At 55.3% G+C, this 27,997-nt stretch overlaps 1 protein-coding gene across 3 annotated transcripts in view; it reads right to left on the bottom strand.

The window, feature by feature from the left end:
* Positions 1 to 27,997, bottom strand: part of KDM4B (lysine demethylase 4B) — a 152,192-nt gene that overhangs the window by 23,678 nt on the left and 100,517 nt on the right. For 2 of the 3 annotated variants that reach the window (XM_063109639.1, XM_063109641.1), the window contains exons 10-12: positions 11,360 to 11,556; positions 3,647 to 3,748; positions 3,078 to 3,277 (exon numbers count right to left, since the gene is read on the bottom strand). In XM_063109639.1, coding sequence (XP_062965709.1) covers positions 3,078 to 3,277; positions 3,647 to 3,748; positions 11,360 to 11,556 — 499 coding nt within the window. The remainder of the gene's footprint in view (positions 1 to 3,077; positions 3,278 to 3,646; positions 3,749 to 11,359; positions 11,557 to 27,997) is intronic. The other variant, XM_063109640.1, reaches the window with a different exon arrangement.

Here is a 27,997-nt window from a genome sequence, read left to right as displayed (position 1 = left end):
TTCCTGCTCTTGACCATCCTGAGCAAGAGTCTCTCCAGGGCATGTGTGAAGTTTTTGAACATCCAACTTTGCAGGGTGAGGCCAAGGCGGTCTCCAGAGAAGCCACACAGACCCCTGTCCCAGGCAGCTGGGAGTAGGGCCGGCCGTGGCGCGCGGCCGCCAGCGCTGGGGGGCCACGCTCCTTCATCGCACTGAGCCTCTCACGCCGAGTGCTCCGGGTTTACTGCCCGTGCTGTCTCCTTCTCCGTGGCCCGTCTCTCACTTGGCTGAGCTCATTGATTTGGAGCTCGTTATCTGTTCTTGGTGACTTACAGGGGCTACAAAGATCGTTCGCATTTGTCAGCCTGTTGCTCTGCTTTCTTAAAGGTTCATCTTCTGATAAACAGCAGTTCCTCAGAGTAATCATGTCTGTCAATCTTTATCTTTCTAGTTTGTGCTTTTTAATGAAAAATTACTCTTGCCTAAGGTTATAAAGATATTTTCCTACTTTGTGCTCACAAATTTTTAGTTCTGTCTTTGAACACAAATTCTTAAGGAGGCAGAGTAACAGGCCCTCTAAAGATGTCCCTGTCCTCATCCCCAGGACCTATGGATATGTCGCCTCATATGGCAGAAGAGACTCTGCAGATGGGATGAAGCTGAGGACCTTGAGATGGGAAGTCATCCAGGGTTATCTGGGGACTCAGTGTCATCATGGGGGAGGCAGGAGAGTCAGAGGCAGAGAGAGACTGGAAAACGCCGCGCTGCTGGCTTTGCAGACGGAGGGAGGGGCCACGTGCCGAGGGCTGCAGGAGCCTCTGGAAGCTGGGAAGGAGGACATGGGTCCTCCCCTGTAGCCTCCAGAGGAACCAGTCCTGCACACACCTTGACTCAGCCCTATAAGACTAATTTCAGACTTCTGACCTCCAGAACGGTAACCGAGTAAACCTGTGCCATTTTAAGCTACCATGGTTGTGGTCATGATGGACAGTGGGACATGTCAATTGTCCACTGCTCCAGGGCCTGTTCCTGGACCCTTGCTCAGGCCCTGCACACTGTTGACATCACTGCTGCCTGCTGCCATGCTGGGATCCTGAGTGGAGCTGTGCTGCAGCTGCAGACAATTTGGGAGGAAACTGCATCTGTTCATTAGGCAGTTCTCCTAACACCTGGTACAATGCTCTATTTATTAAGCAATTCTTTGTCTTTCAAAAAAGTCTCTAATTTTCCCCATAAAAATATTTTATTTTTTTGTTGAACGTATTCCAAGGTACTTTGTTTTTTGGTTGCTCTCACTGTTGATGGTATCATTTTGAAAATTACACTGTGACAGGCTCGTGCATGAGAAACATGCTGTGGCTCCTGCCTCACGAGCTTGTCTCTGGCACCTCTGCTCTATGACTGAATCACTCCCATGGCTCTGTCCACAGATCACCAGCTTCTCTTACATGGATAATCGTGTCCACATGCAAAGAATGCCATTACGATTGTTTTCCTTTCTAGCTGTGCTGCCTTTTCTTTGTCTTGCTAAATAGACACAGGGCCCGATGCCCCACCTGCAAGTGGCATCCCAGTGGCAAATTCTCAGGCGGCTTCTGCTCTCTGCCCTTGTGAGTACCTGTGACTGTTCCTCAGGAACTCTTGCTCTTCCTGCCTGAGGGTGACAGTTGCTCCCTACCTGTGACCCTTGGCACCAGCCCCAGGGCACGTGAGTGGGCAGAGCCTGCACCTCTGCTGAGCAGCACCACAGCCCTGTCTCTGCCTGTCCCATGGACAGTCACTTGAATGACACATCATCTGACACCAGGACACCCTGATGAGGCAACAACTCTGAGCCAGACAGGGTTGTGTTGGGCTTATAAAGAGGGAGACCAAGGACCCAAGCAGGACCCTCTGGGGAAATATGGCACCATGGCCAGGGGCAGCCCATGGCTGAGAGATGGGCTATCAACATGACCCACATCCCCCACCCCCTACCCCCTGTCCCACACCTGAAAAGGGCCAGGGAGGGATAGGTACCCCCGTCCTTTCTACCTAGGGAGCAGCCACCATGTGCAAATGCATGAGAAGCTGAAGCTGTAAATTAGGAAAACGAAACCCAGTCACAGAAAAGAAAAAGGATCCCTCACAACACTGAGGGCACTTACACCACTCACGGATTGATTATTCCTGATATAGGCTGAATGTCTGTCCCCTCCAAAGCTCCTGTGGGAGACTGATCCCCAGTGTAGCAGTGTTGAAAGGTGGGGCCTCTGGGAGGCGACGGGATCGTGAAGGCCCTGCACTCATGAATGGGTTAATCCATTAATAGGTTAATCCATTAATGGGTTAATCCATTAATGGGTTAATCCATTAATAGGTTAATCCATTAATAGGGATCGTGAAGGCCCTGCACTCATGAATGGGTTAATCCATTAATGGATTAGTGGGTTATCACAGGTGAGGACTGGTGGCTTTATAAGGAGAAGACACGAAAGCGCTCTTCCCCGTCCTCACCATGTGACATGCTAGGTTGCCTCAGGACTCTGCAGAGACTCCCCACCAGGAGGAAGGCCCTCACCAGATGCGCACCTGGACCTTGCACTTCCCAGCCAATTCTTTATAAATTATCCAGTTTCAGGTATTGTTATAAGTGACGAAAAACAGACTATTACTCGTTCACAGCTAAAAGGATCCCCCATGGCATAGAGGGGATGTCTCTGAGCCCCCCCACCCCAGGTTCACCCTGACGAACACCACACCCTACCTTGCTGGCCCTAGAAATACGGCCTGGAGAGGGGGAGGCCTGAGGCCAGGAGAGAGACCTGCACACAGGCCAGCACCCGACCAGGCCAGGATAGGTGCTCTGTTTGAGTGGGCCGTCCCCATGGCAGGCATGGCCAGTGTCTGGGCCATGAGCAGCAGGCCATGCCTCACAGAACCTCTCTTCCTGTTGCGGAGGGAAGAGGCACTTTTCGGGCATTCACCCCAGAATATCTATTTTTACAAAACGCCCCATCCTGGCGAGAAAGCAATTAAATCAAATCTTAAAAAGCAGGGACTCTGGTGCAGCAAGTGCTGGCTCTTTCCAGGAGACATTGAATGGGGCCAGAACTGACCTTCTGTGCCCTCAGCCTCCCGGCCCTGCAGCAGCGGCTGCGGCTCCTCTTCCTCCTCCTCGGGGTCCGCCTCCTGCCCGGCCTCCTCCTTCACGCTGCCCCCGGCCTCTTCCAGGAGGGCCATCCCAGCCGCCCCCTCCCCTGGTGACTTGAGGTCTTCGGGCTTGGGCTTCTTGGGCTGGCTCCGTTTCCGGTGAGACCTGGAGAGGGAGATTTGTCAGGCAGGAGGGGAGACAGCAGAGGAAGGGGGCCCCACCTGTGCACTCCCCACCCCACCCCAGACGAGTGTCCCTCAGGCTGGCAGCCACGCCGGCTCCAGACGCAGGGGCAAGGGGGCCCTAGTGGGGTTGGGCTGCGGAAGGAGGAGAGACCTAAGGGGCAATGGGAGGGCGGTGTCGAGTGGGGGTTGCTGATGACAGCTGGAGATGGGAAGCCGACTGACACCGATGGATGGCGGGACAGGGACCCCGGGCTCCAGGAGGGGGCGGGAGACACAGGGAGCGTAGCTCCGATGGAAACAGCAGCTGACGTACAACGCCTGGACAACGAACGAACAGAAATGAACTTACGACAGCCCCGGCTTTTTGGTCTGCTCTTTCTTCCTTTCTAGATTTGGTTTTCTCTCCTCCTCAGTCTTTTTCCAGTGTCTGTTTTCTTTCAGACTAATTTGTCTAGAATGTAAATTTCAGGGAGTTTTTCTCTAGGACGTCTGTTCAATCCCCAGGACGTGTCATCTCAGGGCCTCGTCTTGGGCACCTGGCTCCGTCCCCAGCTCCCTGGATTCTCTGTCTACAGCCCCGAGACACACACAGGAGCTCCAGGCTCAGGCATGGCTTCTCTAACCTGTGCTGACACCCCGAAGTCTGCCTGGGCCCTCTCCATGTCCCCTGCCCAACATCTGCTGCAGGGAAAGCCTGGGCCAGAAGGCAGGAGCATCCTCACACCCAGCCTAGGCACAGGGACGTGCCATCATCCCGGGGACAGCAGAGAAGGCTCCCATTTCCCTGTAGGCTGGCCCCAAGTAAGTAATTCAGCCTGAGGCCTGCAGCTTGACTTAGCTAAGACTTATTAGTAAAAATGAGCCAGAGAGCGGGTAAAAAGGAAGAAAGCCAAGGTGAGAAAGCCAGTGAGCCTGCAGGTTAGCAGCCAGGCCTCCCCACCTGGCCCCTGGGGACCTCTCGGGCTCTTCCAAGTTGGGAGCAAAAGCTGCTTTTAGATTGACAAGGGCATGTTGCTTTTCCCAGGGGCTCAGGCAGAAGCGGGTGGGAGCAACGCCCTGTGTGCCCCCATGGCTGTCCCCATGCCTCCCTATGTGGTCACGAGCTCCAGGGCCCATGACCCAGCTCCCCACTGGCCTTTCCTACCCTCCCTACTTATGATTCAACTATGTAAAACCCCTCGGCAGCCAAAAGAGCTGGGAACACCAGCGTTGAAGAAACGGGCACTGGCTGTGTCTTCCCATCTGCCTCCCATGTCCCCTGCCCCACGGGGTCAGAATCAGACACCTCAGCCCTAGGGGGGGTCCCTGTGGCAGCTGTACCTCCAAGGACCAAGCACTTGCCAAGGCAGGGCAGGGTCACTGACAGAGGGTGGGGTGGGGTAGGGGCCCTAAAGGGCCTCTGACACCAGGAGCCCCCGCCTCCCACCTGAGCAGCCCAGGCTGCCCCCAGGACATGGGGACCTGACCACTTCCCCACCCCAGCCCATCCACTATACCTCCTCTGAGGCCTCCCCAGACCACCCCTCCTTTATCATCCCGTCCCCAGAACCCTGATCACAGCTGGGCCTCCTTGTCCCTTGGCTGCCTAACTGGCTAGAAATGGACCTCAGTGCTCCTGCAAGGGGCCCAAGCTCACTGCTGCTGCCCGCATATGACAAGCCCCGCTCAATGTCTACAGCATGAAGTACCATGAGATGACCAGGGCAGAAGCGGGGGCACCAGGCAAGGACAGCATGGCGAGGCAGGCATGGCATCACACATGGCATGGCACGCAGGGCTGGGCGGGCAGGGGGAGTGCAAGGAGAGGGAGGGGCACACAAAGCCGGCCCCCACCTCCCTGGGGAACATTCTGCACCGGTCAGGCAGTCTCGGGCTCTGCTTGGGTGCTGAGGGTGTCCTCCCCTACTTGGAGACATTGGGCCAGGTGTGGAAAGCTCTGGGACCAGCACTGGAGTGCAGCTGGCTTTTGTCACCAACTGTCACCCAGAGGGGGGATTCTGTCCAGGTCTGGGAATGCCTCGGGGCTGCAGGGCTGGGATCCCACCGTAACCCCCAACCCTGGCCCCAGGCAGCACCCATGGAAGGGCGGCCTCCTCCTGCCAACCTACCTGGCCTCAGTTTCCAGCAGGAGCTCCTCAGCCCCTCCTCTCACCCAGTCGTGGTCCACACCCCCCAACCCCATGCCCTCACCCTGGAACCAGCCCTAGAGGCCATTCTGACCCTGCCCACCCCTCCCACAGCTGCCCAGAGGCTCCCCAAGGGTGGCCCTCAAGCCACACCATCTGCTCCCGAGAGCCCAGCCCCTGGCCCAAACGCTGGGCTTGGGGCTCTGGGGGCCTTGCCCTGTGTGATGCCTGTACCACAGAGAACTGGGTGGAACCAGGGGCACAGGCAGACATGCTGAGATGACCACGCATGGCACAGCAGGGCGAGCAGGCTGCACCAAGCTTGTGAAGGAAAATATATCTGGAGAAAACATAAGCTGGGAAGGCGATGCTGGGGAGTTTGTGCCAATGCGTCCACAAAACGGGCGGGAGGGGCGTCCTAGTTGTCATGGGATCCTAACAGTTTCCCCTCCTGCTCTCCAGGCCCTCCCTGACTTGAGGTCTCCATTTGGCTCCATGTGTCTCCCTGATTTGCTGTTTCACTGTTGGGTCCCGGCTTCCTCCACGACCCAGAGGGTGTGGCTGCACTTACCCACCTCCATGCCCACTGCTCTGCTCCCCACATCCACCACCTTCAGTTGTGGTGATGTGCCATATTTCCATTTTTATGACTATAAATATGGCTTGTCCATGAGTAATGGAGCGACTGGGGTTGCTATCTCTGCTCACTCTTCCTGGGGTCAGTAACTGGCTCCCTTTTTGGATGCTTAGTTTTCTTGGTATCTCTGAGCTCTGTGAGACCTGGCTCTGAAACTTCTGCTGTGGTCTCCTAAGCAGGGTGTCACCTATTCCTCAGTCACAGCCCTGAGGACCTCTGTTTCAACTCTCCAGGTCATGCAGCATGGGATGCTCCCATTCTCCTAAGTCCCCCTTTGACCCTCCTGGGTTAGATCAGTTTTCTGCATCCAAGGTTTTCTTGGTTTACACCCTTGTTTAGCTGGAGCACATTCTTCAGTAGCTTCCTAGAAAGAAGGTGAAATGTGCAACTTTGCATACCTAAGCTCTTTATTCCCCTCCTACATTTAATTGGTAGTTTGGCTAGGTACATGTTTCCAGGAGGAGAATGATTCCTCTTCTGACTTTTGAAGGTCTTACTCCTTGTCTATTAGCTTGCAGCATTCTGGTCATAAGTTTGATGCCAGCAGGGTCCCTTGTTGTTTATATTGAATTATTCATTCGCTCTGGAAGCTTTGAGATCTTCAGTTTAACCCAAGAGTTGTGAAACTTCACAGTGATGTGCCTTGGTGTGGATAATTTCCACCCTCAGTGCCAGACTTTATAACCTGGAAATGCAAAGTCTCTGGGTCCTAGAAAGTTTTTCTTTTCTCCTCCTCCTTTTTTTTTTTTCTTTTCTTTTTTTTTTCTTTTTAAAGATGACTGGTGAGGGGATCTTAACCCTTGAGTTGGTGTTGTCAGCATCACGCTCTCCCAAGTGAGCCACGGGCCAGCCGTTCTTTTCTCCTTCTTTGAAGTTCCTATTAGAGGTTGGCTTTCTTGGACTGAACCTCCAACTTTCCCACCTTTGCTATTTTCCAGTTTGGTCCTTCTTTTCCATACTGTAGGAGGGACTTCCTCAAGCTGTCTCCCACTCATCTCTTATGTTCTCTTTGCTGTCATCTTCAACGTGCAAGAGCCATCTCTTCCCTCCATGTTTCTTCTTTTACTGCAACAGGCTCTTCCTTCCTAAACACAAAGTCAGACCCCTGTTTCGAGGACAACTTTCTGATTTGCTGTACTCACTGAGTTTTCTCTTTCTTTGGAGTTCTGTCCTAGACCCTGTGATTCCCATCAGAGAGTTTCATGGGCTGTTTTGGGACCCCTGGCGGTTTATCCCCTTATGTGAAGCACTGAGACACTTGGTTGCTGTGTGTGTGAGCAGGGCTTGTGGGAGGGAGCCTTGCCACTCTACAAGACGCCTGAGGTCAGGATCTGTAGCCACTCTGTTACCCAGGAGACCCTCTCCCCTCCAATTTTCCTTTTAGGCCTTGGGGGTAGCGGGTGTTGGGCTGGCAGCTATGCTTCCATGGTCAGGGCATGCCCAGGACCGCCCAAGCTTGACCTCACCAGGCATAGAGCTGCCACCGTCTTCTGCTGGGAGATGGGGTGGCGTGGGTGTGGGGGGCAGCCCCTAGCTACAGGGAGTGCTAGGGCAGGCACCTGGGCCCAGCAATTCCTCACACGCTTGTCCAGGATTCCTCCTCCTTCCAGCCTGTGGTGGCCCCTTTCCCAGGAGGTGCCCGTGTCTTGAACCCCAGACCTTTCTGGAGCCCTGCAGCATGCCCCAGTCCACCCCTCCCAGCTTTCACCCCATCTGCAGGCCCGGGACCCGGGGTGTCTCTGTGCTGCACAGTAAGTCAGCACTGGTCATCCTCTCCTCCTCTCCAGTCTGTCGACTGCTCAGCAGCTGCTGTCCTCTCTGCCACTCTCTGTCCCTCCTTACATTCAGTGGTGTTTCAGGAGAGAGCAGAGCTAACCATGCACTTTGTCTGCCAGGCTCAACTGAATGCCACTTGGGTAATTTATACAAACCAAATGTTGAGACTTGGTCCTAAAAACTACACAAATATTTTCAAGATGGAAGCAGGTGTCCCTTGGACCTCAGATGGCAGGAGGAGGTGTGAACGGCCTCCTGGTTCTGTCAGGTTTCTCACTATGCAGAGAACTTGGGGCTGTTATAGCTGCCAGCTGGCAGGCAGAGCCCTGGCTGCAGGCTCAGGAGGCTGCTTGCCTCCGGGCCTTGCGCAGCAGCAGGTAGAATAGGGTGCACCTCATCTTTCAGCCTGGGTGTCCGGGGGTGGCTGGGGTGCCACATGGAGCTGCAGGGTGGGGACCATGCCAGGCCTGGCTGATGGCAGGAGAGCAGCCTCCCCCTGCAGAGGCTGGGGCAGGATGCGTGTCCCTGTCTCCCTCCCTGCACCTACTGTGCCAGGCAGCTAAGACAGGGAGCACAGATGCTCTGCAGGGCGCGTGCGAGGCCAGCAGGGCATGCACCTGCTGGAGCATGTGGCAGACGGAGTTTCTCAAAGCCCTCATCGGAAGTAACCAGTAGATGAGATGGAGAGTCTGCTTCAGGAGGAGCGTGGCAAAGGCACCATCCGGGGCAGAGCTCCAGACGCATGGTGTCTGTCCGGGGTGGCAAGGGTCAGGGCGGGGCCCCACCAGGAGCCAAGGTGTGGTTTCATGTGTCCTACTTATCATGGAGAAAAATACTAAGAGCCCCTAAAGGGGCCGGGGGTAGGGGTCAATTCACTTCCAGGGACACTGCTCAACACCCTAGACTGCCCAGGACAGCCCCACCACAGAGAGTGACCTGGCCCCACATGTCCACAGGACTCTGGTCGAGGTGGACAGAGCCAGATTCACAGTGTTCCCCGAACCAAATCCAGCCTGAGCCAAGGATGCTCAGACTATGCTACCTCCAACCCCAAAATAAGCCCTCTGAAGCTCAGAGGAGCCCAACTATGAAAATAGGGAACAGCTGGGGGGGAGGACAGGACCCCCACCCTTGGAGAGGTTGCCAGGCCAGGCCAGAGATCAGTACAAAGCACCTCTGAGATTCAGCTGCCCCCACCCCGGCCTGTGAGGCAGAGGGAGGGGGCATCAGGCTTTTAAACATGAGTCACCAATCAGACTTACCAGAGGAAAGCACCCCCATGATCAAAAAAAAAAAAAAAAGAATCAGCCTGTTTTACATCCTAAAGGCTTTAAAGAAAATTATATCCTTGGGAACACTACATAATTTGTTATTCAGTCCCATTGCAGATCCCCAGGATGGCAGCGAGAGAGGGGGAGGAAGGAATGCTCCAGAAAGGAACAGTTCATGACTGGGGGCTTGTGGTGTGCTGGGGCTGCCGGGCAGGGAGGCCAGGCCCACGGGGCTTCGGTGCTGGAGTCCACTTCTTTGCAAAGGTGTCTCTGTGCAGAGGCGCACGCAGCGGCCAGATCCACTTCTCCTTTTGGCAGGCTCTTTGGACAGCCTCTAATCCTTCCATCCTGGAATGTGGTGCCTGTTTATTGGCAATCCACTCTGTTGACCAATTAGCCTGAGCCACAATCAATTAAACATTATGCAAATAGCATGTCTAGGCCTGGAGCGTTTGCACTGGCTCTGAGCTTGGGAGCAGAGCAGCCTCACCACGAAGTCACTTTTCATGTGGAACACGCAGGAAAGCAGGAAATCAAAGGGCAGACAACAAAAGGACACAGAAAAGAGAGCCTCACCTTCGTGCGGCTGTCAGGAAGAGCTGTGGAAACATTCCGGAGCTGGGGGGCATTCTCCAAGAGAGGGGACTGGGGGTGGGGAAAGCAGACGTGGACAAGTTTGAGACCATCCAGGATTCACAGACTTACAGACACACGGACGTGATGAAGCTGAGGGTAACACAGCCAGGGGGAGAAGGTTCCGGACCAGATGTGACTTTGCACAAGGCCAAGGCCTATTTCTGCAGAGCACGGGAGGTGCCACCTGATCGGGCAGCACTATGAAAATGAACTGGCCAAGCCACCCCCACCCTGCTGCTCAGTGGCCCGGCCCTGGGTGGGTGCTGTCAATCGCCAGCTGGGATGAGATGGAGCCAGAAGTGACTGAGTGGCTGCAGGTGGAGAAGCTACTCTTCAAAGGGGAGGCTGCCCTCCACGCCAGGGCCACCCCCAAAGACCAGACCCATCTGCTGTCTGCTTTGCTACCGCCCACAGGCTAAGAACAGTGTTCATATTTTTAAATGGCTCCAAACAGAAAAAGAATCATATTTTGTGGCATGTGAAAATTATATGTGATCCAAATTTCAGTGTCCGTGAACAAAGTGCTACTGGGACACAGCCACGTGCGATGTTCACTAAATGTCTACTGTCTACGGCAGCCTGAGTCTGGCCCGCAATGTGGCAAAGTCTGAAATGTTTATACTCTCTGGCCCTTTATGGAAAAAGCTGGCCAGGCCTGCCTTTACTGTCCCAACTGCTCCAGCTCACACTCCAGGCTGCTGAATGCTCCGTGGGCACCAGGAAGTGATGAACTCTGTTGATAGATGCATCCGTGAGCCGCATGGAAGGGTGGGCACTTCCCAGATAATGAGCTCGCGAGGCTGCGGGTGCTGGTGTCGCCTGCGTGATACCTTCTGGCTCTGGGTATGGAGTTCACTTCCTTCTTGGCTGAGACCTGCCACCCATGTCCCCATGGCCACAAGCTGAGAGGGTGCCACTGCTATGCCCCTGCTGGACACCAGACGCACAGCTGGGAGAGACCACACTGTCGTGGTGGGTGGGGGCCGGGGGTCTGCACAGTGGAGGGGCCCTCGGATTTGTGGTGAGGGATTCTGGGATGGAATGGGGACACTCCTTGGGGATGGGGTCTCAGCGATCTCCTCCCAATCTTGAATTCCAAAAAGTTGCACATTTACAAAAATCAACAACTGCAGATGCAATAGGAAAGGGGCTCCATGGCCCACCTGGTGTCCTGAGTCCTCACAGTGCACCTGCCATCTCTCAGAGCCATGAGGGTCCTGAGCAGCCCTGACAGCAGACGGGGTTCTCACACCCAGAGGCTGGGGTAGAAACAAGAGGGATACCACAGTTGTCCCCAGAGAAGAAACTGAGTGGCCAGAGGGCTGCTCCTGCCAGTCTGGGAAGCTCTGGGCAAATGGCCCCTCGTGGCCCAAGGGTCAGCCTCAGGGAAGGTGGGGTGACGGGCAGGGTGAGGGAGCACGTCTCTGGGCAACACAGACACCTCCTGCCTCGAGTAGCACCCACTGACTTAGAGAAAGTCGAGGCCTCAGAAACACACTTTAACTCAGAAGCAAGGAGAAACAGAAGCGGCGAGATGGGGACAGGGAGGGAGGGACGCTGGAGCTGCCAGTCCCAGCTGCAGCCCCTGTGGGGGACATGGCCTGGGCAGGACTCACCTGCGGAGGAGCTTGGCCTTCAGTGAGGCGCGGGAGGCACTCCAGGAGCTCAGCTCGGGGCTGCTGAGGGCCGTGGGCCGCGTATGGTCGAGCACGGTGAGGTCCTTGCCCTGTTTCCACAGCTCGTAGCGCTCGGGCTGCAAGATGCGCACGAACACATCCATGGAGATCTTCACCATGTCCTTGCGGCACGTGCACTAAGGGTGGGAGACAGACGTCCTGAGCCACCGCATGACAAGGACGGCCAGCTCGACAGAATCCACCCAAAGCAGGTCCCGGGCCTCCCACACCCCATCCTAGCTGAGCTTTCCTCCTCCAGAACTTCCATCGAGAGACAGGAAGCGGGACCTTCTTTTCTCCAGGTAAAAGGTGAGGCTGCAGAATATCCTTTCTCAGGCTGGGCATCCACCACCCCCCAGCTGTGAATCTCTGGTCTGTCGCAAAGCAGTTACAACCACCACTTAGCAAAACTCGAGGAAAACAAGAATAGGGACCTTTGCTACACGAGGAGGCTCCAGAACTGTGTATCGCCCCGTCTTCGGAAGCCAGAGGCCAGTGGGTACCCCCCTCCTATTGGACACACATGCCCCCAAGCAGATACAAATGAATTCAAAATATTTTGTGACAGCAATCACGCCAAGAGGGTCAAGAAGATGAAAAAATTTGGTGGTCCCCAAGAGCCAAGAGCAGAAACAAGCAAATGCGCAAGCATGATTGACAACGGTGATGGGTCACTCTCCTCGTGGGGCCTCGCTAAGGGCGATGCTGGCCAGAGGGCCCTGCATGCCTCGCCTGACAGTGTCTACCTCGCAGGGCTTGAGGGAGATCAATGCTACCGAAGAGGAAGCTCGGGGCTTGGGAGGCCCAGCACTCAGGACTGAAAGTTGCCTGCTAAGAGCGAGCACTGAAATGCCAAAGGCTGGGACGGGCACAGCTGGGCCCTTACTTAACACGAGCAAATGCCTCCTGGTACAGGGTGGCCCCTTGTGTGCAGGAGCTCTGGGCACACAGCAAACATGCGCGACGAGGATGAATGAAACCCTCCACCTTTGCTGTATAGACCTGCCCCTCCTGAGCCCCAAACCCTCCCCCAGATCACTTGTTCTGTCCCTACTAGCATGAGGCTGAGAGTGGCTGAGAAAACATTCTACTGCAAGAAGGAGAGAAAAAGGAGGGGAAAGCTGGCCTGGGGCAGGGCTGGCAAACAGTGTCCATAAAGGGCCCCACAGTGAATGTCTTCAGCGTGTGGGCCACACAGTCTCTGTCACAGCCTCTTAATTCTGCCCTTGTAGCTCAAAAGCCTCACAGACAATGTGCAAACAAATTGGCGAGGCTGCGCACTAATGAAACTTAATCTACAAAAACAAGCAAGGCTGGACTTGGCCTTCGGGCCATAGTTTGCAGACTCCTGGTCTAGGCTCTAGAGAATAAAGCAGAGCCTAGAAGTCTCCCCATGGATAGCTGAAAGCTCAGGGGTTGAGGGAGGGTGCAGAGGACAGAGGGGGCTTCAGGGTGGCCACAACCCTGGGTAGCCTTACAACCCTCCCTCTGAAGAGGGCACAGTCCTGTCTGCTCTTGGGGAGATACATGTCCAGGGTCATGCGGGCTGGACACAAGGGCGGCCCAGACCTCCCACCAACCCTAGCCTCAGAAGCTCACTCAGAACTTTGTCAAATAAACAGGCTCAGAAAAAGCCTGTTTTCAAAAGCATAGCCTAAAATGCTCTTCTGTTTTAAGTAACCACCTTCTCAATCGAAATGAGGGAGACTTAAGTGACTTCGGGAGCCAGGTTCCCCTGCCCTGATGAGCCCTTCCAAATATCCCTCGATTTGCTGTAGAAACACTGCAGTATTTGTGACCCCAAATTTGGTGCTGCGGGTGGTGGGCGGGCAGTGGAAACCATCTCATGGAATTTCCTGCCACCCACCCCCTTCCCCAGGGCAGACGGGGCACCTTCTGCGGGACCAGGAGCAGAGACTTGGGAACAGCAATAACCCGCCATGATGAGCAGGAGGAATATTTATGGCCAAGCGATTCCCAGCAAACTCAATTCATTTAATGAAAAATTGTGCAGGAGAGAAAGGCTGGCAGTGTCATTTGGCCGAGGAGCGGTGGGAGCACAGATGGTGCCCGTGTTTCAGATTCCTGGCTGGGCCCGGCCTCCCCAGCGTCACCATCAACAGCGGCTTAAGGGATTTGTATTGAACGACTCGGCAATCACTTTTTCTTAAGTAATTTAAAAAAGCACCTGTGCATGCCCGTGGAGGGGGCACGCAGACACGCTCCATGGAGCACATCACCCCGGCTTGGAGCCTGGCCTGAGCCTGGCCAAGGCTGGCCCAGCCGCTGGCCCAGCCTCTGCCCCAGAGGCTGATGTCACCGGCCAGGAAGAGGCTGCTGGGACAAGGCCATCCACACGGCAGGACCCGGGGTCGCCCTGCCAGGATGATGGCAGCCAGGACCTTTCACACACAAGTCTCCACGCGAGTTCTACAGTGACCTGGGGAGCATGGGAACCTGAGAAGGAACCAGTGGGAAGGACGCAAGGCCTTGGTGGGTTGCAGGGAGAGGAGAAACAGCCTCATAGGTTTAGGACACAGGACCGTCACTTCCAAGAGCCAAGCAGCTGAGCTGAGGGTGTAGGCACCACAGACCCATCATCTTGCTTCAGCCCAACACTTGGGAGAGGAAGTTGCTGAGGCCAGAGAAAAGATCCAACTTCTCCTTAAAAGCAACCTCCTGGGGCTGAACGTGCCAGACCCCCCACTAACAGCTACCACTGTCTCTTCTGATGCACCTGGTGTGGTGGGAGCCGCACCTGCAGGTGCCAGGTGCACACGACACCCAGGCCTGTGAGGCACATGGAACCTCACATGTGACTTCTCTTGTGGGTCACAAGCAGGCCTGGGGCTACCCCTCGCTGCAGGGCCAGCCTGGGTGGGGGCTCGGAGTGGGGAGGCCAGAGCCTCATCACAGAATTCTCAGGTGGCCTCAGAGCCAGCGCTTGGGGATGGAACCCAGGCCATCAAGCAGATCTCGCTATTTGTTTTCATTAATGAGCTGTGGCCTCGGACATGTCTTCTGCTGCGAGCCCTGTCGCTCCCAGCCCTTCTGGGACCTGTGTTTTCCTAAGGATCTGCTGGAGTTACTGAAGTTGACAGTTTCTGCCTACTCTCAATTCCTGCTCCCAACTTAGCAGTCCCCCGTCAGTACTTGCGACAGAGATGGAGTGCACTCTCACGGGGGAGTTTGGCCATGTCATTAGTTTCTGATGGAGAAATCAGGCAGAAATGGAGAAAGGAGGTCTAAGCGGCCCCCTGCAGGCTGAGTATGCCCCAGGGCCCTGTATACCATTGCAGAGCACTCAACCCCCAGAACCGCATGGGGTGGGGCTGCCTGAGGACAGCCAGCCAGGCCTGCTGCAATCCAGCCAAGGCAGGTGGCCCTCTGGGGACAGATGGAGCAAAGACGAGAGGAAGGAACTCGGGGTGGGGGCTCAGAACACATGGCCTGTGTCCCACCACCAGCCCCTACCAAGGACGTTTGTTCCACAACAAACCACATTTTCTGTGGGTCCTGCCCCTGGGCCTGCCCTGCCTTGGGGCTGGCCTCCCATCCACCTCGGGCTCTCGGCCCCCACCAGCTCACCCCTGCCCCATGATTCCCATCTCACTGCTCTGAGCTTGGCCCAGCCGCCGCAGTTTCTTTCCCATTCCAGGGCAATGTCATCCTGCAATCAAGCAGAGCCCAGAGCCCCGACATGGCTGGGGCTGGTGGGCACCCCCCCGATACCCCGACACTGAGCAGGACTGGGCTCTCTGACAGCGCTTCACATCAAGAAAGCCTAACAGCCCTGCACAGCGTACATCCAAGGGCCTTGACAGTGCCCCTCACCAGAGCTGCCAGAGCCAATTTAATTAACCAGTGGGAAGTGCCTGATGGAGCTTCCCGAACTTAGAGAGAACACGCATTGTCTAAAGTCTCTGCAGAGGAGCAGCAACCCCGACCCCCGCAAATCCCCCAGGAGAGGAGGACCGGGGCTAGGCCATCACCACCTCCACGGGGTCCCCAGCAAGGTCAAGACTTCTGGAAGGAGCACACCCAGCTGCCAGCCATGGAAGGATGCTGCAGACAAGCCTGCAGCTCTGATGAAACGGGTCCTTGCACTAGTCAGGCAAGCATGTCCCTGGCCTCCCCCTTCGAGCTGAATGAAGGTAGAAATTCAGACAAAGACCTCCTCTGCTTTGTTACCAAGAAAAGCACGCACGCACGCACACACATATGCCAAGAAAGCTCTAACCACACTGTTCAACCACCGTGGGCAGACACACACGATGGCCCAGCGTGCTGCTGGCAGGGCTTGGTCGACAGGACCGCTTCAGTGACAGAAACACTCTCCCGATGTATCTGTTACCTGAAGAAATACACAATGCAGTCATGAACACAGTAAGGTCCCAATGATGAGCAGAAAGCTTTCAAAACAGACAAGGAAATTTGTCAAAACACCAACTGTGGTTCTTTCAGTGGTGGGATTAAACAATTTTTGTGCTACTTACTTTTCTAAGTCTCGATTGAGCAGGAATCTCTCTTAGGTCAGGCCTGGGGGCCCGATCCAGGGCGCCGCCTGTTTTTGTGAATAAAGTTTTACTGGCGCATAGGCTCACTCATTCACCCTCAGCTGTGTTCATGCTACACAGGCTGGGCTGAGCCATCACAACGGAGACTGCATGGCCCGCAAAGGCAAAAGTATTCACCGTCGGGTCCTTCACACAAAATTAGCTGAGCCCTGATTTAAGTTATAAAATAACTTTTATAGTGTAACTTGAAGTCTAAGGACCTTGGTGGTCTCACATACCGACGTCAGTGCACCGTGGAGCAACGACAGACGTGTCCATGTGGGAACTAACAGCAGACCTGGTTGTCACTCTGACACCTCCTGCTGGGAAGCAGCCTAGGTCTGGCCTCGTGCTCTACCTCCTCCAGGTCACCTGCCCTCTGCACGGTCAACCTGAACTGGCCACTCACAGGGGGGAAATGCCACCCCCAGGACCCAAGGGAGCCTCAGAGAGCCTGGGCTCAAATCCCTCTGGGCTGGGGCCCCGATGGGACACACCCCACGCTGCCCAGGGGATGCAAGTCTCCCTGCCCAGCAGAGGGGAGCCAGACCCCAGCTCCCAGCCCACGGATTTCACACATGCTGGCCGGGACTGCCCCAGTTTGTCCTGTTGTTCTGTTTTAATGAACCTAGACACTCAAAACAGAAGAACACAGCAATGGATGTCCCTGAAATGACACCGTACAGAATCCAGGATTCAAGCCCCGGCTCACCGGAGTTTACTGAGAAGACCCCGGCCAGGGCCTGCAGTGGTGGAGGAATATCAGCAGCCTGGGAGGTGGGGGTTTCTCTTTTTATTTTGGGGGCGGGTATGGGGGTGTCTAGTTTCTTAGTGAATTCAGTTCCAATAAGCTTCACCTAAAAGCAGCAATAATTTGCAAGCAGCTAAGGAACACAGAAAGATGAGATCCAAACTCCAGAAGTGAGGTTTCCCAACAGATTCCTTTCCACACAGAGCACTGGGGTACAAATTCCTTGCAGGCTGCAGAACTGTCTGACCCAGAGGTGAAAGCACATTTTAAGGGCCTTTAATTTCCCAAGGTTTTGGATGCTGAAAAAAAGGTACCACTCTTAGATTAGATTCTGTGACTGTGGCCATAAAAACCTGGAGCAAAATGTTTTCAAACTTTTAGTTCAAAAAGAGTCACGTCTCCCGTGTCTGAACTATTATATGCTCTGAATTAATAAGTCTGAATTAATGCGGTTTCACCATGTAACACTGGGCCTCTGCCCTGAAGCAGCTTACAGTGTAATTGGGGAGACAAAATAAACACACATGGAAAGCCAGAGGAACCCGGGAGCAGAGAGGGCCGCATCCACTCGGTGATGGCGCAGGAGCAGCGCGTCGCTGGCACCACCTACTGTGTGTGCTCCTCCTCCTGCTCTCCTGGCGCCAGGCTCTGCCCAGCCTTGCCCTAGCCGGACGGGCTCCTCTCTTTCTGGGCCAGGCTGGTGGGATCAGGTAACCAAGGGTCTGGCCGGCCTCCCTGCCACCCATTCAGCAGTTACGGGGTGCTTTTTGCCCAGATAAGTGCCTTGGGGGAGGGCCAGGTCACAGAGGGCTGGGGGGAGGGTCCTTTCTCCTTCCTCCTCACCCTCCCCTGTGATCCTCAGGTGACTGAACCCAGTATGCACATGGTTAGCCTGCTCCAGGTTCTGCAGAAGGTGGCCACACCCCAACACAGCCCTACATCGCCTCCTTCAAGACCAGGGCAAGGAGGGGACAGGGTGTGGCCTGAGCTTCTCGGGGCAGAACCCTGGCCACCCGGGCTCTGGGCCATTTCCTTTGTCCTCACTCAGGCTATTCAGGGTCCCCCCACACAGAGCTTCCTGACACTGGTGTATGTGAGTCCCCAGTGGATGGATCCCATGACAGACCCTTAACAAAGGCCTGGGGTGAAGAGATCACCAGGCCAGAGGCTCAGCCAGATGCAGCTGTCACTTGCAAATGACAAGAAGGAGATTTACAACCATTGAGTGAAGGGACCTGGATCTAATCTAAGCACCTCTGCTTCCCGCTTGCCTGTCACCCGGAGCCCGCACGCCAAGCCAAAGAGCTGCAGCGGCATGCCCGTCCCCCACCTCAGAAGGCTGACACATGCAACAGCCCAGTATTCATGACATGGGTCTCCCAGGACCCTCTGCTAAGTGCCGAGGAAAATGAGAAAATGGAGGGCTGGTGGTTTGCCTCTGGTTACACGGAACAGGGGCCCAGTGCAGAGTCAAACAGATTTCTTCTTTCTAAGGCAAGAAAGAGGTAGAATCTGAATGTCAATGGGCTCAGAGCTGGCAACCTGCAGGTCCAGGGCCTGCTTTATAGTGTTGTGCCAGCAGCAGCTGGTTGGAGGTGTCCCTGCCACAGACAGGATGCATCAGAGAGGATCCACACAGGAGGATGGGCTCAGAGAGCTGTACGACTCTGAGGCCTCCTTGGAATCCCTCAGGACACCCAAGAAGGCTCCACGTGCTCCAGACCTCACAGCAGGGCACCTTTCAGAAGGGGCAGCCACCAGCTGCCTCACACACGTCCTACCTCCCCATCAGGGACCCCTGGGAGTGAAATGCAGGACGATCCCCAGGGACTGCCTAGCGTGTGAGGGTTGGGTGTTGGGAGAGCAGGCAGGGCTGTTTCCAGGAGATGCTGCTTCAGCTCCATCTCACACTCCCCAGGGCTTTAAAGTGAAATAAATTTAACCTTTTCATAGGAATAAATATTAATGCCCAATAAAACTTGGAGGATTGTATTGCTTAGCATTTCCTTAGCACTAGATTTGCAGAGCGCTCTGTTGCTACCCACCAAAGTCTGGGGAGGAGGGAAGGAAAGAGGGAAGGGACTGATGCTGGAATCAGCAGGCACAGGTGACATGGGACCAAGAGCTCTCCACCTGACAGGAGTCGGACACTGCACCTGCTGCTCTGCAGGACAGCCCTGCACCCCCAGCTGCAGAGCCCATGGGGAACTGGGTCTGCAGATGAGAAGGGGTACCAGAGGCCTCACTATCCCATGGGCAGCCTCCTTGCTGTGATGACACCAGACCGCCCTGTTCCCACACTGCTGCAAAAGGCCCCGTTCCTTCCCATCCTCCTCACCCACCAATGCTGGGACCCTCTCCCCCAATGCCCAGCTCTATCCTCCCCCTCATTCTGGCCTCCACCCTCTGTGACTTCCACCCCCACTTGCTGAACCTTCCAGGGGGTCCGCGAAGGCCCCGCTGGTCTCTGCCCCCATCCTCAAGTAACACCACAGCCCTTGCGGCTGGCCACAGGGCAACGCCACAGGACCAAGGCTTGCAGCTGCTCTGGGTCTAAAGGAGACTGTACACCCACTGCTTAAGGTGTGGGCCGAGCACACGCTTCTGATTTCTCTCCTGCAACCACAGGAAAGGATCTGAAAAAAAGATCCTCCTGCAAGGACAGGATGGCAGGAAAGGAGATGAGAAACAGCAGCGAGGTTGGAAATGGACACCTGGCAGATGAGTGGGCAGGGCCTCAGGCCACCGGGGAAGCCAAGTCCCAGCAGAGAAGCACAAGATGGCAGTCATGCATACCCCAAAGCCTCAGCAGCCCCAGGTTCCTTAGGAAATGGGGGGAGGGTCTAACTATGGAGGTCTGTGCTGAGGGCCATCAGAGACCCCTAATCCCTTCCCCACCTCACCCTGGTGGCTGTTCATCCCACCTTGATGAAATCTCCAGGCTCATTTTCTGGTGAGGCCAACCAAAGTGGGGAGTCTGGGCTGGGGACGCCAGGCACAATGCAGGGAGGGGGTGCTACCCTTAGAACCCCAGGCAGGAGGCAGAGAACTCTTCCCTGCACGATCTGGCTGGCCCAAGAGGCTAAAGATTAACAGCCCATCCAAATCACCCCGTGACAAAGCTCCACGTGAAAAAGGGCCCCCCTACCCCTGCATCCAGAGCTGCCACCAGCCTTCCAGTCCCCCACTCGTAATCATTACACCCAACTGTCACCACCAGCCTCAGAGAGATGAGTGGCCACTATGATCCCAAGAGATAAAAACAAACAGTTGGAAAAAAACAATTGGACAAGAAGACATTTTCAAAAAGGATTTAAAACTATCATAGATATCCTCAGAAATAAGAGATATTATACCATGAAACAAGAACAGATCTTATAAACAAAGGAATATCCAGGGGACAAAAAAGAGTGGAAATTTAAAACAACAACAAAAAACACATCAGCAGAAAGGCTGAGGGATGAAGTTGAGGAACTCTCCCAGAAAACAGGCAGAAAAAGATAAAGGAGAGGAAAATGGGGGGTGGGGGGGTAAAGAAACTATTTGAAAAGAAAGATTTGTTAAGTCCAGCGTCTGAGCAACGAGAGTCTGAAACAGGGAGAAGAAAGACAACCAATGAAAGAGAAAGCAACCAATGAAACCATTCAGGAATGTTCCCCAGAATCACGAGTCTGCAGATCAAAAGGGCCCAAGGAACGGCAAGTAGCTACAAGCAGACCCACCCCAAGCACCTGATTGGGAAACCTCAGGACACGGAATTGAAATGATAAGCTTCCAGAAGGGAGAAGGACGGTCACACACCAAGGACAAGGACTGCAAAGAGTGCCTGGCTTGCAGCCAGCAACACAGTTCCAGGGAAGATGAGCTCCCACACAGAGTCCCACGTGCAGCCAAACTGTCAACCACGGGAGGCAGAGCAGCTTTTGCGTGAGAGCTCCCCAGCTGCACTGTCCAACCTTTCTGTGGAATCTGTGGTTTCCTTTTTAATTTCTGCCCTTTTCTTGCCCTTGTTTTCTGGTGTGAAAAGTCTCAACATTTTACAGCCTATGCCCCTTTCTCCAGAAGCTCCTGGAGGGTGTGTCCCTGCAGAACGAGGTCACAGCAGGGGTCCCCACGACTTCCTCCACCTGCCACAGCTACCGTGTGCCCAGCTGCTGATGACTCTGCAGCATGTCCTGCTGGGTCCGGGATCTCCCCAGCAAGTATTTTTGCCAAGTGTGAAGAAAGCATCAACCCAGAGGCTCAGAATCCACCCTCATGGTCCTTGGGGACTGATCCGGGTTGTGCCTGCAGACATGGGGAAGCAGTGGCATGTGAAGAAAAGATCATGATAAACCTTTCATCTCAGCCAGCTTGGGTGGCTAGAATAAAACGCCACAGCCTGGTGGCTTATAAACCACAGATATTTACTGCTCACAGTTCTGAAGGTGGCAGTCCAAGATCAAGGCAGATCCAGTGTCTGGAGAGGGCCCACTTCCTGGCTCTCAGACGGAGCCTTCCTACAGTGTGCTCAGGGGTGGGGCTCTCAGACGGAGCCTTCCTACAGTGTGCTCAGGGGTGGTAGGTCAAGGAAGCACTCTGGGTCTCTTTTCTCTCTTATGAGGGCACTGATTCCGTTTGTGAGGGTGCCTCCCTCCTGACCTCATCACCTCCCAAAGGCCCCACCTCCTAATACCACCGCCTTGGGCATGAGGATTTCAACACATGAATTTTGGGGACACAACATCTATAACATTGCACCTTCCAGGGAAAGAGGGGACCCTCCTCAGGCTGTCAGGCCTCTGACATGAGATAAGGCAAGCAAAGCCAGGCCTGGAGAGTCAGAGTCGGCTGCGTTTCCCAAGACAAAACCGGACCCTCCCTCCCCCATCCCCACCCCTCCCCCACCAGCCATCTAGAAGGGAAAAGACAGTGCAATTGTTTATCTGGCTCTGCGTTCCCAAGCCTGTTGCACTATTCCCAGTGTCTGAAGAATTATCCTTTACGAGCCATAATAATCCCATGTGAAATGAGTGAAATCATATGAACTTGGTATGCTCTGGTACAGTGCAATAACAAATAAAATAAAAAACACACTGAGTGCCAGAACTTCCTTGAGAATCCTGTTGCAGAGGGGCTGGCCTGTGGCTCACTCAGGAGAGTGTGATGCTGATAACACCAAGGCCACGGGTTCGGATCCCATATAGGGATGGACATGCTCACTGGGTGAGCATGGTTCTGACAACACCAAGTCAAGGGTTAAGATCCCCTTACCAGTCATCTTTTAGAAAAAAAAAAAAAAAAAAAAAATCCTCTCGTCCCGGCCTGTTCTGAGTGACCCTGAGGCCACCCCAGCTCATAGAGAGCTCCTGGGCTGCCAGCCCCCGCACAGCTGAGCAGCTGCACCTGCCGCTGCCTCCAGCCAGCCTTGTAGGGCTCGCAGGCTAGCCTCCAGATAAGCCCTCCGTAGGCATTTTGGGGGTCTCCACGGTGGCAAGCATGCAAAAACCTTCTGTGGTTTGGGCTCCTGCAGCCTGAGATCTAAAGAACTTGGAGGCCCCAGGTCCCAGGTGGCTCAGTTGGGCCCAGAGGAGAACAAGGGAGCCTGTCTCACGGGCGGCTGGGCAGAGGCACCCTCACTGTGTGCCCCCCCAGCCCCCAGGAGGAGAACCCCAGCCAAATATGGAGACAGAGCTCAAAACAGAGCTTCTGGAACAGCTCACACTTCAGTGGGTGCAAAGCTGTAAAGGAACAAAGAGAAGGCAGCCCGTGGCCCTCTCTCTGCCCAAGGAGACGGCCTTCTTGCACACAACACCCTTGTCCTCAGCCTTGCATACCAGTGTCATCTCCAGACACTGTTTTAAAACCTTAAAATGTTCCACATCAGACCTCAAGGAGCCACGCCATTCCTTTTCCCAGATGCATAATATTCCTAAGCCTAGTTGGCCCACCCTGCAGGCTTCCGTTTAGATGTCCCCAGCTGTCACCACATATTCAGGAATCCCATATCTCAATGTTGCTCCGGCTTTAGCTATTCCTAGCATCCCTTCCCCCAGGTGACTCGCCTTAGCTAATGGGCATCTGGCCTACGTCCCCAGGTGATCATGCAGTCATGCCGTGCTCCTTTTCCTCTTCCCTCTGCTGACTTCACACCACATGTTGCTCGCCCACGTCTTTGAAACACAGATGCTGATGAAAAGCCACCCTGCGTTCCCTTCTGGCCCTTCTGGCCCTTCCCACCCACGGGATATTCAAAACCACTCCAGGTATCCCTCGGCCTCCTCTCAGTTGTTGAAACAGTCAAAGAAATGAAGGGAGAAGTTCCTCTACACCAAGGCAGGTTTCACTGACCAATGCCACCAAAATCGCCAGTTCTCAAACTGCAGAAATGCCGCATGTAGTGGAAACGAAAAACCTGGGCCTGGGCCTGCCACAGGGAGGCAGGGGCCCTAAAGCCAGCAAGCCCCCAAGGGTCTTCCAAGCCCACAGAGACCACGGACTCAGCTCCCCCTCTGCTTCTGGCATTTGGCACGGGAAAGGGGCTGCGCAGGGCGCTGAGAAGATTCTCCCAATGCACACGTTTCCATCTGTGTTCCGTGCTTCGAGAAAACGTTCTCCCCCTAAAACAAGCTACCTGAAGATGTGACTTTTCAGCAGCCCCCATGCAGCCTGTCCCTGTAGGGATCAGGGGGCTCACGCTCTGCCCCTCCTGTCTGTGACTGCTGCTTGCCAGTGGCCAGGGGTCTGCGACCCCTCCCTCTTTATGAATGGGGGAACCCTTCAGGACCCTGATTCCTTGGGGACAATGTGCACACTCAAACACGCACATAACACACACCCACACTCAATTTTGCACCCGTCTAGGTCACCCAGACCCCCAAGAGTCCCCCAGCTAAGGATTGCCATATCCAAGCCCCTGGCCCTGCCCTGGCTGCCCCAGCCCCCCCCACCCCCCCAGCAGGCTCTGCCACGCCCCGAGCAGCCCCTCACACAGTCTGATCTGTGCTGCTCATGCGCCCTGACAGTGGGAACAGTGGCAGCGGCTAGGCGGAAGTGTCGCAGCAGGAGACGCGGCTGTACCCACAGACGCGGCGGCTGTTCTGGCCGCTTGATGGCCCACGGGGTCTAATTTGCCACATTTCCCGATTTAAATAGCATTGAGCTTTAATCAGAGGCCATCTCTTTTTAAAAGATTGAATGGATACTAGAATTTGCTCATGTAAAATAGCAAAGTGGGAGAGAGGAGACACAGCTACTGAAGAGAAAATTGTTAAATGTGGTTCAATAAAATCATCAACCCAGATAGCAAGTGACTGCAGGGACCCTCTTATGTTCTACTTGGAGCACAGTGGCGGCGCTAACTCCCAGCCCTCTGATCTGGGAACCAGTGCGGAACATTTAGGATGACACCGGGAGCCAACAGGCAATTAAATAGCCAACGGCTGTGGACAAATGTATGGATGGTGGCCACCCTGCTATGCGTGGGGACCGGGCGTCCCCTTGAAGCAGCAAGCTCTAAGTGGTGAAGGCAAAGCCTGTCTTGAAGCTGACGACCCACTGTCCCCTACAGCTCAGCACGTCCAAACCCAAACACCCCCCACCCCCATTGGCATGCCCGCTGACAGCCCTGCATGGAGGTCTCTGCAGCGATGCCAATAGGACTTCCCATGATAACTGAAATGCTCCATGTATACACTGCCCAAACGTGTAACCACTAGCCACATGGCCATCAGCAAGCATGCAAAACGCAGCTAGGTTGACCAAGGAGCGGAATGTTTGACTTTATTTCATTTCGGTTAATGTACAGTTAAGCTTCTGCGTGTGGCCAGTGGCTTCTGTAGTGGACAGCGTAGTCCAAAGGCATTGTGTCTGAATGTGGCCTCAACCCTGCTCCTCTTCATCTCCCTCTCCAATAAATGGCACCACCAGGGGCCACATGCTTGCCATCCCCGCCCCTGCACCCCCACATCCACTCTATTGCCAAGTCCCTCAGGTACCAACCCTAAATCACAGGTCCAAACTGTCCCCCTCTCTCCACACCCAGAGCCCGCACATTTGCCTGAACAACAGGCTGGTCTCTCCTCACAGTCCTTTCTCCACCCAGTGGCCGGAGGGCGACCCCTCCTCCTTTCTGAAATGCCTGGTGCCTTTCCTCCCACACTCAGGACAAAACCTACCCCTCGGGCCAGCTGGCCTGCTGCTGCCCCTCAGCCCTCTGCTGGGCAGTCTCCTTCTCTTCTGCGTACACCGCAGGCTCCTCCCCTGCTCAGGAACTTCGTGCTTTCTGCTCTCTCGCCTGTGACAGTCTTCCCCCGTACTCCCCAGGGCACGGGCTGAATGGCGCCCCCACCTGGGACCTCAGAAGGGGGGCTTATTTGGGAGTAGGGTCTTTGCAGGTGTAATTAGTGAAGATGACATCACACTGGGTTGGGATGGGCCCTAGTCCAATGCCTGGGGTTCTTATAAGTAGAGGAGTGGACACAGAGGCACAGAGAGAAGGAGGCTGTGTGATGACAGATGCAAAGATCGGAGTGACACCTCTACAAGCCAAGGAACCCCAGAAGCCAGGAGAGGGAGGAAGGACCCACCCCTGGAGCCTTCAGAGGGAACACAGCCCTGTCCCTGCACACTGACCACAGAATTGTGGCCTCCAGGACTGTGAGTGGATGGATATCTGGGGCTTGGTTATAGCAGCCCCAGGAAACAGACACACCAGGTGACCACACCAGCCTCAACTCACACTCCTACTCCAGGATGCACCGGTGCTGCAGTTGCTCGGGGTCAGACACACTTTCTCGCACCCTTGTTTACCATCTTTCTCCTCCTTTGGACCTGGCCAGCCTTATCCCATCTCCCCAGCAGCTGACCAGAGACCTGACGATAACTGCTGCTGAGCGAGCCAGACGTGACACGCAGCAATGTGCTTTGGGGGTGGGTACCCGGGCACAGGCCCTTCAGTCCATGAAGTGTTAAGTGCCCGAGGAGTGGGGCAGTAGAGCCTGCATATCTGCTGGCTCACAGTAGCCTGCAAGGACGAGTTGGCCCCCCATTTTGGATGCAATTACCAGCGCTGCAGTGAGAGCCGATAACAAACCAGTTCATTAGGAACTCCACTGGAAACCCTTGGCGGCGCTTCATAAAGAAAACAATTAGGTGCCAGGCTCCCAGGGCTCCCTCGGTCCATGGCTGCGGGGCCTGCTCCCCAGCAGCACAGGAGCTGCAGGTCACGGGCCTTACATGTGGTGCTGCTCCCTCACTGTCACCAAGCCCGGAGAGCTTCAGCACTGCAGGGACCTCACAAGAAGGCCACAAACCCGACCTTGGTCCACCAGGCCTTCCCTTCCTCCTCCCAAGCTGCCCTGCAGGGGCCTCGCCACAGCCAAAACCAAGAATGTCCCACTTGTCTGCAACCTGCGGCCTCCCAAGTGCTGCCCCTGGCACTTCCTATAGCCCAGGCAGGGTACCACTAAGAGCCCCACTTTATCGGTGGGGAAACCAAGGCACAAAGAGCTGCCTTGCCCAAGGTCACACAGCATGGGGGTGGCAGGGTTTGTACCCGGTAGACGGCCTGTGCTCCTGATGCTACTCTATGCTGACCTCACAGGGAGAGGCCAAGGGGTGGAGGGGCCCAGCAGGAAGCAAACAGGTGCCCGCCCCTCCCTCCTTGGCCAGCAGCAGCCCCCAGGAGCTCCTCTCTTATTCTCCTGGTCACGATTCAGCCACAATGGCTGAGGCATGGCCATGAGCAAAGAGGCCCTGCCAATGTGAGAGGGGAGAGCCCCCCAGCCTCTCCGACTCAGGGAACGGGGTCAGGAGACGTCAGCGCCTCCCTCTGAAGATGTACCTCCTGCTGCTTCCCTGCCTGACCCCCATAAACAAACCTCCTCTTGATGCCCCCACCGGATGTCACTGTAGCCAAGAAACAGACTGCCCACAGCAGGATGGCAGAAAAGTCCAGACCTAGCTCTGCCAGTAAAGTCCCTCCATCTAAACCACAAGCCTCAATCTAGAAAAGATCTCAGCCCCCTCCTCTGGGCCACTGTCACCCCTGCCCTCTGGAGCTCCCGCTCAGCAGAATCCGAGGGAGAGACTGAATGGAGGCCTGAGAAGCCAGGAGGATGACAGGAAGGACAAACGTGCCAGCAAGGAGCTTCACTAGCCCAGGGGTCCTCAACTGGGGGGATTCTGCCCCCAGAGGACACTGGGCAATGTCTGGGGACATTTGTGGTTTTTACAACTGGGGGGAACTCCTAGCATGGAGTGGGTGGAGGCTGGGGACACTGCTCAGCACCTGTAGTGCCCAGGGAAGGATCTGACCCTAGTATCCACAGTGCCGAAGGGGAGAGGCCCTAGAGCAGGACAACAGATCTCAAACTGTGCCCCCAGCCCAGCAGCATCCACGCTGCCTGGGAGCCTGGGAGAAATGCAAATTCTTGAGCCCTCACCCCAGAGAACGATCCAGCCCCAATGTCCACAGTGTCAAGAGGGGAGAGACCTTGGACTAGACCATTTCTCTAGATCGTTGCTCCAGACATGAAGCATGAACACTATGTCAAGATCCAGCACAAAATTGACTAGTTCTGATGCAAACCACAGGATCCACTGCGGATGGTCTTAGCTCCGGAGCCTCCCACACTTCTGTGCACCTTTAGAACACCCTGAGTCCACACGTAGGGATGGGCATACAGACATCACCAGGGACGGTGACAGGGAAGGTTCAGATGAAGAAGTGAAGAGAAAACATACTTCACCTGGCAATTTACAGCTAACACCGTGCACCCAGCTCTGCGATGCCATAAATCAGAGCGTTAGTGAGGCGGAGAAAGGGAAGGCAGTCCTGCACCTGGGACTTGGGTGGGTCAGAGGCGCTGCTGAGGCTCCAGCTCCTCTGCTCTGAGCCTTCCTCCGCCCCTCCCCCCATCTTCTGCCATCTCCCCCTGGGCTCCGGGTTAATCACCCAGAGCAGGCGGCATCATTACCAAACAGAAGGAACACACAGTTCTCCCAAGCAGCAGAAACAATTTGGCTCACGTTTTACAGTAATTAAGTTCAATGTCCCCCAGGTTGGGGTTTCAGGAGAGGCCCCTTGCAGCCCGTTTCCTGCAGGAGGTGGGGGGCCATGGGGGGGAGGGCTAATGGGCCATTCCCAGGAACAGCGCCTCTGGGGGATCTGCATTGGTCCTTCCTCTCCCCACACTCAGCAGAAGTCCCCCCTGTGCTCATGTCTCCGGAGAGGGCCACAATTTCCCCGGGGGAGGCTGAGCACTCCACAGGCAGCAACGGTGACAGCTG

Source organism: Cynocephalus volans, chromosome 10, assembly GCF_027409185.1.
Source record: "Cynocephalus volans isolate mCynVol1 chromosome 10, mCynVol1.pri, whole genome shotgun sequence".
Classification (NCBI taxonomy): domain Eukaryota; kingdom Metazoa; phylum Chordata; class Mammalia; order Dermoptera; family Cynocephalidae; genus Cynocephalus; species Cynocephalus volans.
The sequence above is the reverse complement of the archived record's forward strand: the minus strand, read 5'-3'. Positions and strand labels throughout refer to the sequence as shown.